Below are 14,631 nucleotides of genomic sequence, written 5' to 3'. Positions count from 1 at the left end.
TAGTCTACTACAAGGTTAATTGGTGCTGTCATATTTCACTTGATTGAAAACTTTTTCAAGTAGAAAATTGGGAAATCTCCGACTGAGTGGAGGATATACAGTATGTATTTTATGTTATCCGCATTCAGATAGTTTGCGAGATAATGTCTAATAAGACTAAACTGATTGCTGCCAAAGAAGAGAAGATCTTGAAGACATGGTATATCTGAGGGAAGATAATTTGGAATATGGCATATCATTTCGATAGAGTGGACACGAATAGGCTCATATACATCATGTTGTATTGTCCTCTAATAGCTCATTCTCTTTCTTGTGACTTTCTAACGTGACAAAGAAACATCAGACTTCTTGTCCTCGGTAGAATTATATCTTCTATCTTCAGTTATGGAGGTGAATATGTTCAATGTGAATTAATAGATGAAACTCCATCCAGACAAAATGGACAAAAAAAGATGCCCAGAGCTACTCATAATGACCCGTTTCAAGTTTCCAAAGCTTTCTTTTCATTTCTCTAGTGCTAATTTACATTCTAGGATCAAACAAAACTGTTTTTACCATTCATTATTTCTCTTTCCACCAACTATTGTTTTGGTGGTATTTTTGTGTGGTGGACTGGATGCCTAGATAAGTGTCTTATGAGATATCAAAGATTCAGTTAATCACCTTCTCATCCTTAGATGCATGGAAGACCAAAGAGCTATATTAAATAGAAATATATAGCTCCTGTTTATTATTTATGAGGTCCTGATGAGTTTGGGTGACAAACTGCACATTAACAGCAGCCGTGAAAATGTAACTGTGACAACGCTTCACATTTCACAGTACTTCAGTGGACAGATAGTCATAAAAGATTTATACTGACACCATCAATGTAATTGCTAGATTACTTTCATCACATAGTTTTTGTTTGCTTTCTCGGTGTACTGTGTTCAAAGTCAGAAGCATTGAAAACTAAACATGGTTTTACACTAGTAAATGTCATTAGTTACACATGATGTGTCTGTTTTGCTTGAACTTTAGGAGACAAAATTTTTCAAGTGACTCATGGTGAAAGTAAGATGTTCCAAGCAAGCATGGAAGCAATCATTGGCTTTTCTGCAATGACAGATTGAACTAGACGTATTCATCAGACATTTATGACAGATTTTAAATGATGCAATTTCATAAAACAGCTAGGTTAAGTTTTGATGAAACATTTCAGTCTCCAAATTTTTCCATTCCAACATGCTGCATAATTTCAAAAATAATCCATCATCTTGGATTAAAATATTGAAATATAGAGAGTGGAAGTTTTGAGAGAATCTTTTGAGATCGCTCATCGGTGTTGACGATAATAAAACCAGTTGTGATGATCACGAAGTTTCATCGGGATGTGGAGGTTGATTTGCATAATCAGGTATTAGCCTTCTAACAATATTGACAGCCTTAGCTCCAACCTCATGACAAGAAGAACTGTTTTATGATTTAATCTTTTGTCTCAGACAAAGGATTTTTTTTCTCTTGGTAAACTTGCATGGATGGCATCTTTCCCAGTCACCAAAATTTTTCTAATAAACATCTGTGAAAACCAAGATTTTGGTAGATGAGACCATTATATTTTCTCGGATTAAACATGCAATCCTTTTACGGGATTTGAAGACAACACAGATGCTACAGATATTTCTTTTATTGACATGGCACATGGACTCCAAAATGTCGGGGGACGATTTCTGTCCGATACTTCATCTGGTATTCTCGACTTTATCATGGTTTTATTTCTGCGCAGAAGCCTTATGCATCTGGCTGGTCCTTTGCTATTTTGATGTCCTTAATCTTTTTTTGCTTCTCTTAGTTTGCTATTGTGTTGAAGGCATTTGGAGGCAATCAGAGAGACACCGTAGTTGGTTCTGGGAAGCATATTGCAGCCAGCAATTACTAACTCGAATTGATCTCTCACCGAAGAAATGAATGGGTAGTCGGAAAAATATTATGTCATACAGTCACACTAGATTTGATAGTTAGGAAACATTTTTGTCAAGAAATGCAAGAATAATTTTTCTTTCAGAAATTAGTTTAGTTGTCAATGAGAAAGGAGGGAATTTAGTTAATTCAGTTTTGCTTGAGCAGACGTTTCAAAAAATATTTAAAAATGCACGAAGTACAGAAAGGAATATTGGTTTGGATGCCTATGTCTCAGATGATAGAGCATCCCTCTAAAATCATAGCTAGTTCTATACACTGCAGCAAGGCTTGCGATTTGTGTGTTTTGTGAGAAAACTAACACATAAAAAAGACACCCCAGTATGAAAGTGGACATAGAGAGAAAATAACAACGAACTTGAGGAGAGGTTTCTTAGGGACTGATCAATAAAGAATGGATGAAATATTCATGGGAATAGGACTTGTTAATCATCTAATACCGGTTAAGTACATTGAAGAAAGTTTCGCACAACCTACTAGTATTATGTGATGGTTTAAAAAGGAAATTAGCTTTAGATGGACATTGACTGCCACTATGATGGAGACTGGTGGCCTAGCTGGCTGAACTACATTGAGAACCAGTTGACAGACCAACATCGCTGGTTTGTCTGTGTATAAACATGACTTGTCGGATTCCAATTTTATTTGCATCACCTTTTTTGCATAATTTTACTAGATGACTCTCATCAAAATTTAGTTCAGTTGATATTTCTTATTTAGTGAATACAGTAACTGCTAGTAAAATTTCTTTTTGTGTTAAGGTGGTATTACACACCTAAATATGAAATGGAGGGGAAAAGTATAAGCTATGTGTAATGATATTAGTATGGTAAAGAAAAATTTACTATTGATCTTATTTGGGGGGTGGGGACACAATTTCATTGTAAAAGTGATGAGAAAATTATTTTTTAATTCCGTTTGAGAATCAAACTCCTGATGCCAAGATAAGAGTCGTAGCACTTTAATTCACAGAGTTACTTTGACATGTATCAATATATCAAGGAATGTTATTATGTGTATGCATTTGTGATGCATTAGTTTTCAAAATATTCTGTCATGGATCCTTAAATCAAATCTTGTGAAAACTTCCAGATCCCTCTAATTATGAATTATTATTGATAAGTGCTCAAAATCAAGTGTTTTTTTTCTGAAAACTAAAAATTGATATCTGAACAGAAAGATGTGATGCTTAGACCGGCAGTCTTCCATTACTTTTACATGTATGCCCTTTTGAGGGTTACACAAACTATGTTCATTGACTTACTTTTACATAATATGACATTTTGATGGTTACACAAGCTATAATGTTCGTTTTACTTACTTTTACATGACATTTTGATGGTCACACAAGCTATGTTCGTTTTACTTACTTTTACATGACATTTTGATGGTTACACAAGCTATATTCGTTTTACTTACTTTTACATGACATTTTGATGGTCACACAAGCTATGTTCGTTTTACTTACTTTTACATATGTCATTTTGCCTTTTGTAATTTTCTCTCTCTGCTCCCTCTCTTCGTTTTGGTAAAGGTCTATGTTTTCCAAATTTTACTGAAAATACACAAAAAAACTGAATGAAATGAAGGTAATTGACCATTAGGTGAAAGATAGCATCAGTCCTGGGATTAGTTTCTTACAAAACAGAACATTCAGACTAGATTTAATTGTAGTACTGTATTTTGAATGTCCATGTAATCATAACTGGAGCTTATACACATCACTTTGTGATTGACAAACAATTGAATTGGTGATCATGATTTCTTGTGCTGTATTTCCATATCTATGATCTGAGGTCCCATAACTATTGACACTTTCTATTCACTTTGGCTAAGCCTAGCAAAACACTTTTCCCGCGTCCCGTTACGTTCCTTTGCCGGGCTTGCCATCGGAATTATTGTTTTAAGACTTGGTGGGAACATGAATCATTATTTTTCATGGATTTTAACAGGTCTAATTTATATTTTATTGATCCTAGTCTTAATTGTGGCACGAAACACTTTGTAACGAAGCATCAAGTCATATTAACCATTGTAACGCAGGACAAAAACATGCGGTAATGCTTTCGTGTGAGTAATGTGATCGTGATATGTTACACGTCACAAACCGAAATATTTCTTCATTAATTCAGAGTTAATCGATGAAAATCTTTCATTTTCAGATCGCATTATATTTATATTTAAGTCTATGTATCAGCTGTAATATACCAACATTTTTTGCATGATCATTAACAAAATGTGTCGTCTTAGATGCATACCGTACTAGTAATAAAACAGGACATGCATTCATGATAAAAGTTAGATTTTACCAACAGATGGTTTTATTTTCATTTTCAATTTGCCGTATCGAAGGTATATTCCTCACCTTTAATCAAGACTTACTGGTGCATTCAGTTTGGAACACCTGTGTGTGCACATGGGGAGCATATGAAAGATTTGTTACCAATCTCACATTCTACATCAATACTTTCTTTTGATACCTATAGAAAATTCACTGTCTCGTATTGAGGTATATTGATTTAAATCAGATAAAATATAATGCCAATTTGTGTGGCTTGGATTCAGTAAAGGATTTTCAACACTGGATATCAGAAAAAATCATTGACCTTGCCAAAATTAATCTCAGATTTTCTGCAATATGGCTGTGAATATGGTTTCTTTATTTTATTTTTTATCATAAAAGCAATTAGGTCCAATATCGCCCTATAATCAGAGGGGCACATCAGGACGGGCAGCTGGGCAGCTTTCTCCCATATAATTTGGGGATTGTTATCAAGACACCTTCATTTGTAAATGTCCATTTGTATTTTATTTGAAGCATTTTAGACTGTCCACCCTCCATTAACGGGCCACCTGTCCACATTCATCAGTAATTCATACATGGGCCATTGCAGGACAGAAGCTATTAATGTGAAAATGATAAACCACAAAAAATGACCTAGGAAACACATTCAACATTTAAGCCATTAGCATCAAATTCCAATTTCATCAAACTAAATGCACTTCTTCAGCTTGGACTCATTTTGCCTAGTTCAGATGGCTGCCTCTGTGTATCTCTAGTCGTTATATATATCAGCAGCGGTCCAGACATATTTTTTGTTGTGTGAGGGAAATTCCTGGAGATCAGATGCTGGATGTTACAAAGGGAACATTACACAGGGTGTTCTTTTTATAGACCATTTACTCTCAGTTTTGGACATGATGGTGATTATAAGGGCTAAAACAATTCTTACTTTTATATGTTTTCCGATAGTCTGAAGCAGTAAAAATCACAGCCAGTACTCCAGTCTGTCTGACATAGGCTTCTGTTTCCTGATAATATGACCAGCTTGCTCAAATATTGCTCAGATTCCATAGGGACTCGTGAACATCCAGGGAGGGGCAGATCTACTATAGGGACCCATGAACATCCAGGGAGGGGCAGATCTACTATAGGGACTCGTGAACATCCAGGGAGGGGCAGATCTACTATAGGGACCCATGAACATCCAGGGAGGGGCAGATCTACTATAGGGACTCATGAACATCCAGGGAGGGGCAGATCTACTGTAGGGACTCATGAACATCCAGGGAGGGTTTTATTTTGATATGGTTCCAGTCATTTATCATTAAAATTTCAAAGTTGATGTGATTTAAAAAAAAAAAAAAAAGCACATCACAAGAAATGCAGTTATCAGAATTATCAGAAAATCAACATTAGTTCAGAAAGCATTCTCTATTGCTGTGTATGCTGAATAATGAACTTTTCCTCTACACTGTGGTCAAATCATTGGAAGCCCTGAAGTAATGTGACCCTCATACATTTAAACCCTCTGTAGTTCTTTGTCGCACCCCCACCCATTAACCTCAACTGCAGATTCCTGATCTTCCTATAAACTTGTACAATTCCTTATCTTGCCAATAAACTGCTTGTCCTGGGTGTTTGATGTAGATGACATTAGATGTCTCCTTCCCAATACACACCGGTGCCAGGTTTCCTTTTATCCCACAGGAGAGGACTGCTGGGTTTGGTTTCTGAGTGGTCTACATTGTGCGTGTGTACCATTATGTATGTATACCACTGTGTTTGCGACTGTAATCTGTCTATATACACCGGTGTCCTTGGGATGATTTTTCCCACAGATGACCCTAATTTCATTGCTCACTACCAGTCCCGTGTCCTCCATTGACAACTTGTGTATGGCCGTTCAGAAGGCTTGATGGAGAACTGTCAGTTCCTGCTTCCTGAGATGTAATTATGGAAATATCTCCAGTATTTGGCCATTTTAAGAAGTGATCACTACACATCTTAGTTGGATATTCTGTGAACAAAATCAATTAGAAATTCCCTCAAGTTGAGTTAAATTCTGATTTTCCTCTTTTAGTCTGATCATTCTGATGCATAATTCATGCACTCTCTGCGAACTGTTAATGCATGTCTCCAAGATGATGGAACGACTAACTGTTGGATCTCGATGGACCAACTTCATTGCAATATCTGCTCCTGGAATCAGGGAGGGCCGCGTCAGGAACATCACCAACAAGTATGATCAATCTACAGAGTGGTAGTCTCCCGCTTTCTTCTGGGTTTACATGGCACCAGAAGTCGTCAGTTCTTTGTCTGAGCACTGCATCAAGAGGCATTTTCATACAAGTTGACGGGAGTAAATGGACACACAATGCATAATATCAGAGCAGGGGACATTAGATTATATCTATTTTAGAAACACTGTTGAAAGAATACTTTTAGGTATACAGTTATTCATTGATGTAGGGTAGTACATAATGGTATTTGTAAAGCTGCATTTGTCTGGAGACCTTTGAGACTGCCTCTTTGTTGAGTTGAGACCAGCATTATGTGATACCCCAGTCCCTTTCTCAAGCCATTGGTTAGGATAATTTAACCTTTCACTGAGGGCCACACAAAATGACAGACATTGCAACTCAGCAGGTGCCCCTTGGTCTTAGAATGCTGCACACCCAATCACGCAAAATAATCAGGTTTGGTACCAAGCCATTTCCTCCCTTTTTTGTGTTAATGTCAGGGCTATAAAGAGGAGTGTTACTGTTTTGGCCTCTGGGTGTTCACGGAAGTGATTCATCATGGCCAAGGCTTTAACTTCAAAAGTTTTAACACTCTGTAAAAGGCAATTGTAGCCAATTTTTGCTTCTTTTCTCTGAAATGCAACTGTTGAAAGCACTTACGTTTGTGTTTTATTTTATTTGTAAATGTGTGGAACTCAATTTTTGTAAAAATTAAGGAAAACACTTATTTTCATTTAAGTGTAATATCAACTAGGTGTAAATGTATGTCTGGCCATAAACTGCCCATCAATGTTGAAATTTGTGTTAGCATGCATTAGCAGTACTAGGCACTACTGTTAGAGCCAGCTTACTGTCTTACACTAATTTGATAAAACTTTAGTATCTTTGTGAGATGGTCTTAGGAGAGTTAGAGGTGACACTTTAGATAGAAATGGAACATAAGTGATCCATTTGTCAATCTTGTAATCACAAAAAAACTTTGGGGTTTCAGAAAAGTAAAAAAAATTCATAAGATAAGCAAGTATACAGTGTTAAAAACTCTTTTCAAGCCACTGATCTTAGTGTGAGTGATCAGGAATCCAGGAAGAATTACAATTTGATATTAGACATTCTTTTTGACCAAGAGATAAAATCTCAAGTACCACATACTGCTTTCCCATTGGTCACAACTTGAGCTGCCCACATTCATCATGATTATCAGAAAGTTCTTCAAGACTGACAGTGATACATGAACTGGAATGGCCAGGGATAAAAGTGATCTATGTATTCTGTCAGTTTAAAACTACCATCTACAAAGCCAATATTGTTTTTGTTTTTTATTTCACAAATGGCCTAAAGTGAATCTTTTTCACTGATCTTCCTAGACTAATAATTCCACTGTTCATCATGGGATAGAATCTGAAGGCAGTATGTCTATCTTTTTTACATCATTCCAGAGATAGCTCACGGGGAAAAATACCCAGGTATAAATCAGGAAATTTCTAATAAATGAAACAGGTATTATTCCTGGAGGATATGAAATGGCTGTTGAAATAAATTACAGAAAAAAATACTAGCAACGTTGAAACCCTGTTATCATAAATTGTTTTAGAAATAACACGGAGAAGAATTAAATTGAACAATGGAAAGTCTTCTCCAAGGGGGATCAAATTTACTGAAAATAACTGTAATAGATTAGGATACGTTTAGTAAATGTTACTGATACTTGGAGATATCTACGAATTTTACACAAATTAAAAATGTTTTGGTGAATTTGAGATTTTGCTCTACCTCTTTCTTCAGTAAGCTAAATATCAGGTTTTTAATCCTATTGTGAAAAACTTGTTAAGGTGGCTTCACTGTTGAAATGAAAACCCTAATTAACTAAGTCCACCTGGCTCTGAAACATTTAACATGATAGGCTGATAGTGCTGGTGTTATTCAATCATGGGGTGAGTAATTGCTACTAATTGATTTCCAAGTCTAAAAATCTCTTCCATAGTCTCAACATGTTGGTAGAAATGATGTCATGTAGGACATTTGTAGCTGCAGAACTGTAGCTCTCTGAAAAAATATTTTGACATAACAGAGGGACATTTGAAACTGTAATAGGGATGGAAAAAAGACCATGATCCCCATAATCTCTTGCCAGGTGCTCTACCAAATGATCGGCCACAAAGGTGATTGAACCTGGCTGACAGCCTCAGGATTTCTGATATTTTGTAAATATGCTTATCTGTAGTATGTCAGCTACTGTATATGTATAACAGTGATATTTATAATTTGGTGTCTTGCAAGGCTTTGTTGCTGTTGTAATTTTGTATATGATTGCACTAAATATTCTGTTTATGGTGACCCAATTTTTGCACTAATACATGTTATTATGAAAATGCAAAAATAAGTGTGTGTGTACCAGAGGTACATACAGGCCTATCAGGTGTTCTGGCTTCCTTTTGTAGGTGCAGCAGTCTATCAGGTGTTCTGGCTTCCTTTTGTAGGTGCAGCAGTCTATCAGGTGTTCTGGCTTCCTTTTGTAGGTGCAGCAGTCTATCAGGTGTTCTGGCTTCCTTTTGTAGGTGCAGCAGTCTATCAGGTGTTCTGGCTTCCTTTTGTAGGTGCAGCAGTCTATCATAATAAGGTCAGGCTTCCTTTTCTGAATACCAACCTATCATGTGTTCAAGCTTCCTTTTATAGGTGCAGGCCTCTCCGGTGTTCAAATTTCCTTTCATAGGTGCAGGCCTCTCCGGTGTTCAAATTTCCTTTCATAGGTGCAGGCCTATCCGGTGTTCAAATTTCCTTTCATAGGTGCAGGCCTCTCCGGTGTTCAAATTTCCTTTCATAGGTGCAGGCCTCTCTGGTGTTCAAATTTCCTTTCATAGGTGCAGGCCTATCCAGTGTTCAAATTTCCTTTCATAGGTGCAGGTCTATTATGTGTTCAAATTTCCTTTCATAGGTGCAGACCTATCCTGTGTTCAAATTTCCTTTCATAGGTGCATGCCTATCCGGTGTTCACTGCTTCCTTTTTGTTAATGGAAAGTCTTGTGTTGATTTATCAAAGTAAGAAGGCCTGTCTCATTTGGAGTGATTGTTTTTGGTCTGGGTTGTAAATTACTTACTGAATCTTCTTCCTGTCCTACTGAAGGGGTGCAATCAATAACAGGGGGGATATATTGGAAGGGAACTCTATGTAACATCTGACAGATACTGGGGAGGAATGAGCAGACGTTATAACATCTATCAGTGCTCTGACAGGATCCACCAGATCTTTGTGATCTGCCCGGGACTAATGAGAGCCCTGGTAGATTTACAGAGGGGGATTTCTGATTAATACAGATGACAGAGGTAATTAGTGGTATGTACTCGATGTTAGAGAGAATATGTATTGACTGGGCAGGGAATCAGGATGAATTAAGACCATACATTCAGTTATTGGGAAATAAACCAGAGAGATGAGACTGAGCGCTATTAAAAACATGACTCAGACAGATCAGGTGCATGTTTTGTAACCTGATGCAGGTATTCTTCTCAGTACACTGTAAAGACCTGTGATGCACTGTCTTCTCTTATCTGAATCAGAAAAGTTTGTGTTCCTTTTCATACTTACTACTGGATTAACAGCTTTAACAGCAGAAGAATTGTAGGGAGCAGGCTTCTCAGAAGGCCAATTAAATAAACTCATTCTCATTAGCGAATTTAAAACTTAGAATTAGATTACACAAAATTGCTCAATGCTTTCTCAGACTATAAGAGACAACAGAGATCTTTAATGCCTTACACTTACTGACAATTGTGCCAGTGTTCTTGGGATGGAGCAGATCCGGAGGAGACTTCGGATCACAGGATTTACAATCCACTTTATGGTCTTGATTTCAATTTTCTAGAATGGCTGCAAATTATTGTTTTGTTATTTGAATTTTATGGTAGTTTCAGCACAATAAACAAATGTCAAACAGCTAAACTGTAGCAAAGCAGCCTTAAACGTCAGTACATGATGGGTCATCGAGATGGGAGTCTGTAGAAGCGGAGAGAATTACTTTCAGTGTTGGTTATTTGAGATGGTTTCATGGGCTGTGGTGGGTAGACATGATCTTAATTTAATCAGTACTACCATGTGATGTAATTTTTGCTTAATTAAAATGACCTTGACATTGGTGAAATTAGGGTTGTCAGCAGCCCATAGAAATTATCATTTGTCAGCTTGAAATGTATATTTATACATGGCAATATATATTGTATATTGTGATATTTGTATATAGTGAGAAAGCCTCCATCACTGTGCAGTTTAGTACACTATCGATATTGGCAGGAAAATTACCAGAGACATCAGTAGGTATTGTCAAGTTGTGCTATATCCCCTGTGTCTTCTGACATTAGACTGCCACATAAAAAATTTACATGCCTGGTAGAACATCAAAGCAGATGATGATTGTGTTTACACTCTCGTAGAAAAAAGAAAACACCAGTTGTAATCTGGCGGCATTAGTTTTGCTTGGTTACGTCCTAACAAGACATAACTGAGACATATTTTGTAGCTGAACTCGGTTCAGGTTTCAGAATAGATGTGATGTAACAACATCTGAAAGGTCCAAACTAGATTATAAAAAAACAAACAAACAGGAAAGCTGGAATCGTAAACAGTCGGCACTTATGATAAAGACTCAATATTCCATTACTGAAATAATCACCAGTTTCCTTTATGATTTAGAACCCATTTTCATGCCTCAGGTAATCTGCTAATTTTTAAGCATACACCATATCTGAAAAGTGTTGACCCGATCAAACATGCGTGAGTTATGTAACTAAAGTCCTTTATCAGCAGCACACAATATTTTCTGTTTTAAATGGGGTTAATCATCATGTGCTTGTGAAAATTTTATGAAGCAGAATTATGTTCTCCCCAAAGGAAGAGGCGATGGAGCATGTGTTTGGTGACTTCCCCATCTTGTCTGGAGTGAGAACGAGAATTGACAATCACGAGAGACTAGCCAGGGGACTGATCTCCTACAATATTCCGCCAATACAGTTCTAGCTGATGCGTGGTCTGTATTTAATCTCACCAAGACTTCCCAAGGCCTTGTCCTTCTGTGTGCATGAGACAAGAGGAAGCAGTCAGATCACATGGGTTTTAACAATCCATAATGACAATTCCTTTTGTTTGACATTCAGAGGGATCCGTCACAGTCAATGGTAACTGATGTATTTGTAAGCCCTGGTTACTTACAGTCATGTTTCATCTGACAGCATCAGATGTTCGGGGAGGTACATCACCCCCCATGTTAGAACCACATCTGGGGGCGCTGTTCTGAGATAGAAGTATAATAGCTGGATCACCTTCTTTTCTTTTGTCACCAGATGATGTAACATTTCAGGTGCTGGCCTCTTGTGCAATTTGGCTTGGATAATGACAATGACAGATATTTCTGCTGTAATTTATGTTCCAAACAGATGTTTTTTGTTCAAAGTATTCATTAAGTCAGCCATTATTTCACTTCATATGTCAAACATACTTTGATGTAACTTTCTTCTGGCTTTGCATATGATTCTGTCACGCTGTTTATGTTTACAATATCTGTATAACATTTGCGGAGATGTCTTGGAAGAGAGGAAACATTTGTGAACATTTTTTGCAGATTGTTGTCAAGATGTGGGTTGTGCTGTGCAGCACACATGAGAATGATAGGATTGCATATCAATATGTAACTACATACCTCTATGATTAATTCATAGAGAAATCAAGTACTCAATCAGATGATCGGATATTTTATAGGTAATGAATAAATTAGAGAAATATTTTGTACACTTTCCTGAATATGTACCCTTCTTTGGTTTTGTTGGGAAATCGATGTTGGGATTATGACATTGAATAAACCCCACACATTCCCAGACACTCAGCGCAGCTGTCCAACATCGTCGCACAATGTTCACTCTTTACATTGACCAAGGGGAATCTTAGCAGGTCTCTGTCATTTCTGTTCTGTTTCCATTGTCAGGTGCTGGGCAGTTACACGGGCAATGAGCCTTGTAATATCTTGTCTCTATTGCCAATTTGTAGCCCTTTTCATTCACAACAGCTTTTTCACCTGCCAAGGTGTAACTTAATAGGTACTAGGCTGAATTGAACAAGTATTTCTCAGCTCCTGCCAAAAGGAGGTCTTTCCCGTGAAATTCCTGTCCTGTCCTCCATGTCTATCAGAATTTGTAACTTCTGGTTTGTTCCGATCATAGAAATTCTCAAGTCTTTGAAACATTTTGTTTTTCTTGTCCGAGAGGCATCATGCTGTTTCAGTAGCAGAGAGACAAAAACCATGTGCTTTCTTCAGAGTATTAAATTTGACAAGCTGATTTTGACATTCAGTATCACAGCTCGGCAGGTTCCCCAGTTTTTATGACTCTTGTATTACCTAGAAAATCTATATTAAAGATATTTTGCAATGTTTTTAAGAGGGTTTTTGGAACCTGGAAAAACAAATGATGGATTACGCAGGCCATTGTTTCCAACATGAAATAGTATATACCTCTATGTTCTTCTGGTGTGTATATCAAAACAGATGTAGTTTGGCTTCTGCAGATTGTTTAAGATTTTTAGGTTGTCATTGCTAATAACTGGGACAACACTGTACAATGCGAGACATAGAATTTTACCAAAAGTTGGAGTTCATCAGAACTCAGAAAAGATGTTCCTTAGGGGATGTTCTAATTAAAAAGTTTGTTTTTATCGGGGTAATATTTTTCGTTTTCTACTTTGTTGATTTGGAGAGTACTCTAATGTATGATGGACATCAAAAAAATATTGTGGTTCCAGGTCACCGTTTCCATAGAAACTGAAGCCAGGAATGCCTCAGAAGTAATTTCAGCAAATTGAAATGTAGATAAATACTTGTGTTCTCTGATAAATCGTAAAAATATGATTATGAAGGCATACATAACCTCAAAGGTATGACAGAAATAACGGCTAATCACATTTAATACTCACATCTGCTTCATATTCCCTCTTAAACTTCATCAACGTTTATCTCTTTACCAGTCATTTCATAACAATTTTCAGGAGATTTTAAAGATTTTTTGTGTGTCATTATTCTACATTCCATGGAGAGAGAGAGAGAGAGAGAGAGAGAGAGAGAGAGAGAGAGAGAGAGAGAGTCCTATTTATGTGTTCTTTATGTTCTCAATTTACAAAGTTCAACAAATAAAATTATAGGCTTTAATGTTTCCAATTCATTTCTAAAGTAATAAACTTGATATACAACATGCAATTCATTATATTGCTAATGACATAACATTTATTAAATGATGAGCAGGAGTTGTTTCATTTTTCAAGTCTGATGTCAGAAGATATCCCCTCTGCCATGTAATAGTCTGTTAAAGGGATACATTACCACATAAAAGTGATCTACAAATCACTTTGAACAAGAAATAGATATTTTGTAATTGGTATAATTTGTCAAGATTCGTTCAGACAGATTGAAAAATATCAAATTTAAAATGGAAGGATTAAATAATAAGTGCGCTACAATATTAGCTTACAAAATTATTGTGCAAACTCTCAAAGTGGAATCCTCCAATTACATCATAAAGCCATTTACAGATTCCAAATCTAGTTTCCAATGCTCTACTTGCCGTTAAAGCCTTTTTTTTGTCAAAAGCCAGCGATTCCTTCTTGGTAAAACTTGTAGAAAAAGGCAGATATGTTTTTTTTTTGCTATTTGCTTGGCATGGTATTGCTATGATGAGGAATAGTCTGTTGGTGACAAGAACATCGTCAATATGTTATAAAGGGATATGTAGTTTCAAATTGGCACGTCAGGGAAATCTTGCACAAATGATAAGGAACAATGCTATTCTTTGACGTATGTTATGTAATGGAATGCAGCTACACCTGAACCATGTCTCTTTAGCCGATTTGAATATTGCTTCTAAGCATGAGGTGGAAATGAATGTAACAGAAATATCATCTGATCACATCTGTTGAATCACTCGGTCCATTACCGCATACAACTGCAGATTTTAGATCATAATAGATATATTGTCTGCGATCATTTGCCTCTGTGATCATTTGCCTCTGTTTATTTACCAAATATTCGATGAAGAAAAACATAAATATCGCCAATTCATTCAATAATTGAGTATGGACATTCTGTCAGAAAATTTGTAAATAAAATGATAAGTAAG

At 36.6% G+C, this 14,631-nt stretch overlaps 2 protein-coding genes across 6 annotated transcripts in view; one reads left to right on the top strand and one right to left on the bottom strand.

The window, feature by feature from the left end:
- Positions 1–14,631, top strand: part of LOC125647948 (cysteine--tRNA ligase, cytoplasmic-like) — a 105,547-nt gene that overhangs the window by 32,940 nt on the left and 57,976 nt on the right. The gene's annotated exons all lie outside the window — the stretch shown is intronic.
- The window catches only part of LOC125647951 (uncharacterized), a 54,879-nt gene that overhangs the window by 20,982 nt on the left and 19,266 nt on the right, over positions 1–14,631 (bottom strand). The window contains exon 2 of the mRNA XM_048874826.2: positions 3,428–3,514. Within this exon, the coding sequence (XP_048730783.2) occupies positions 3,428–3,514 (87 nt within the window). The remainder of the gene's footprint in view (positions 1–3,427; positions 3,515–14,631) is intronic.

This window comes from Ostrea edulis, chromosome 6, assembly GCF_947568905.1.
Source record: "Ostrea edulis chromosome 6, xbOstEdul1.1, whole genome shotgun sequence".
NCBI lineage: Eukaryota > Metazoa > Mollusca > Bivalvia > Ostreida > Ostreidae > Ostrea > Ostrea edulis.
The sequence above is the reverse complement of the archived record's forward strand: the minus strand, read 5'-3'. Positions and strand labels throughout refer to the sequence as shown.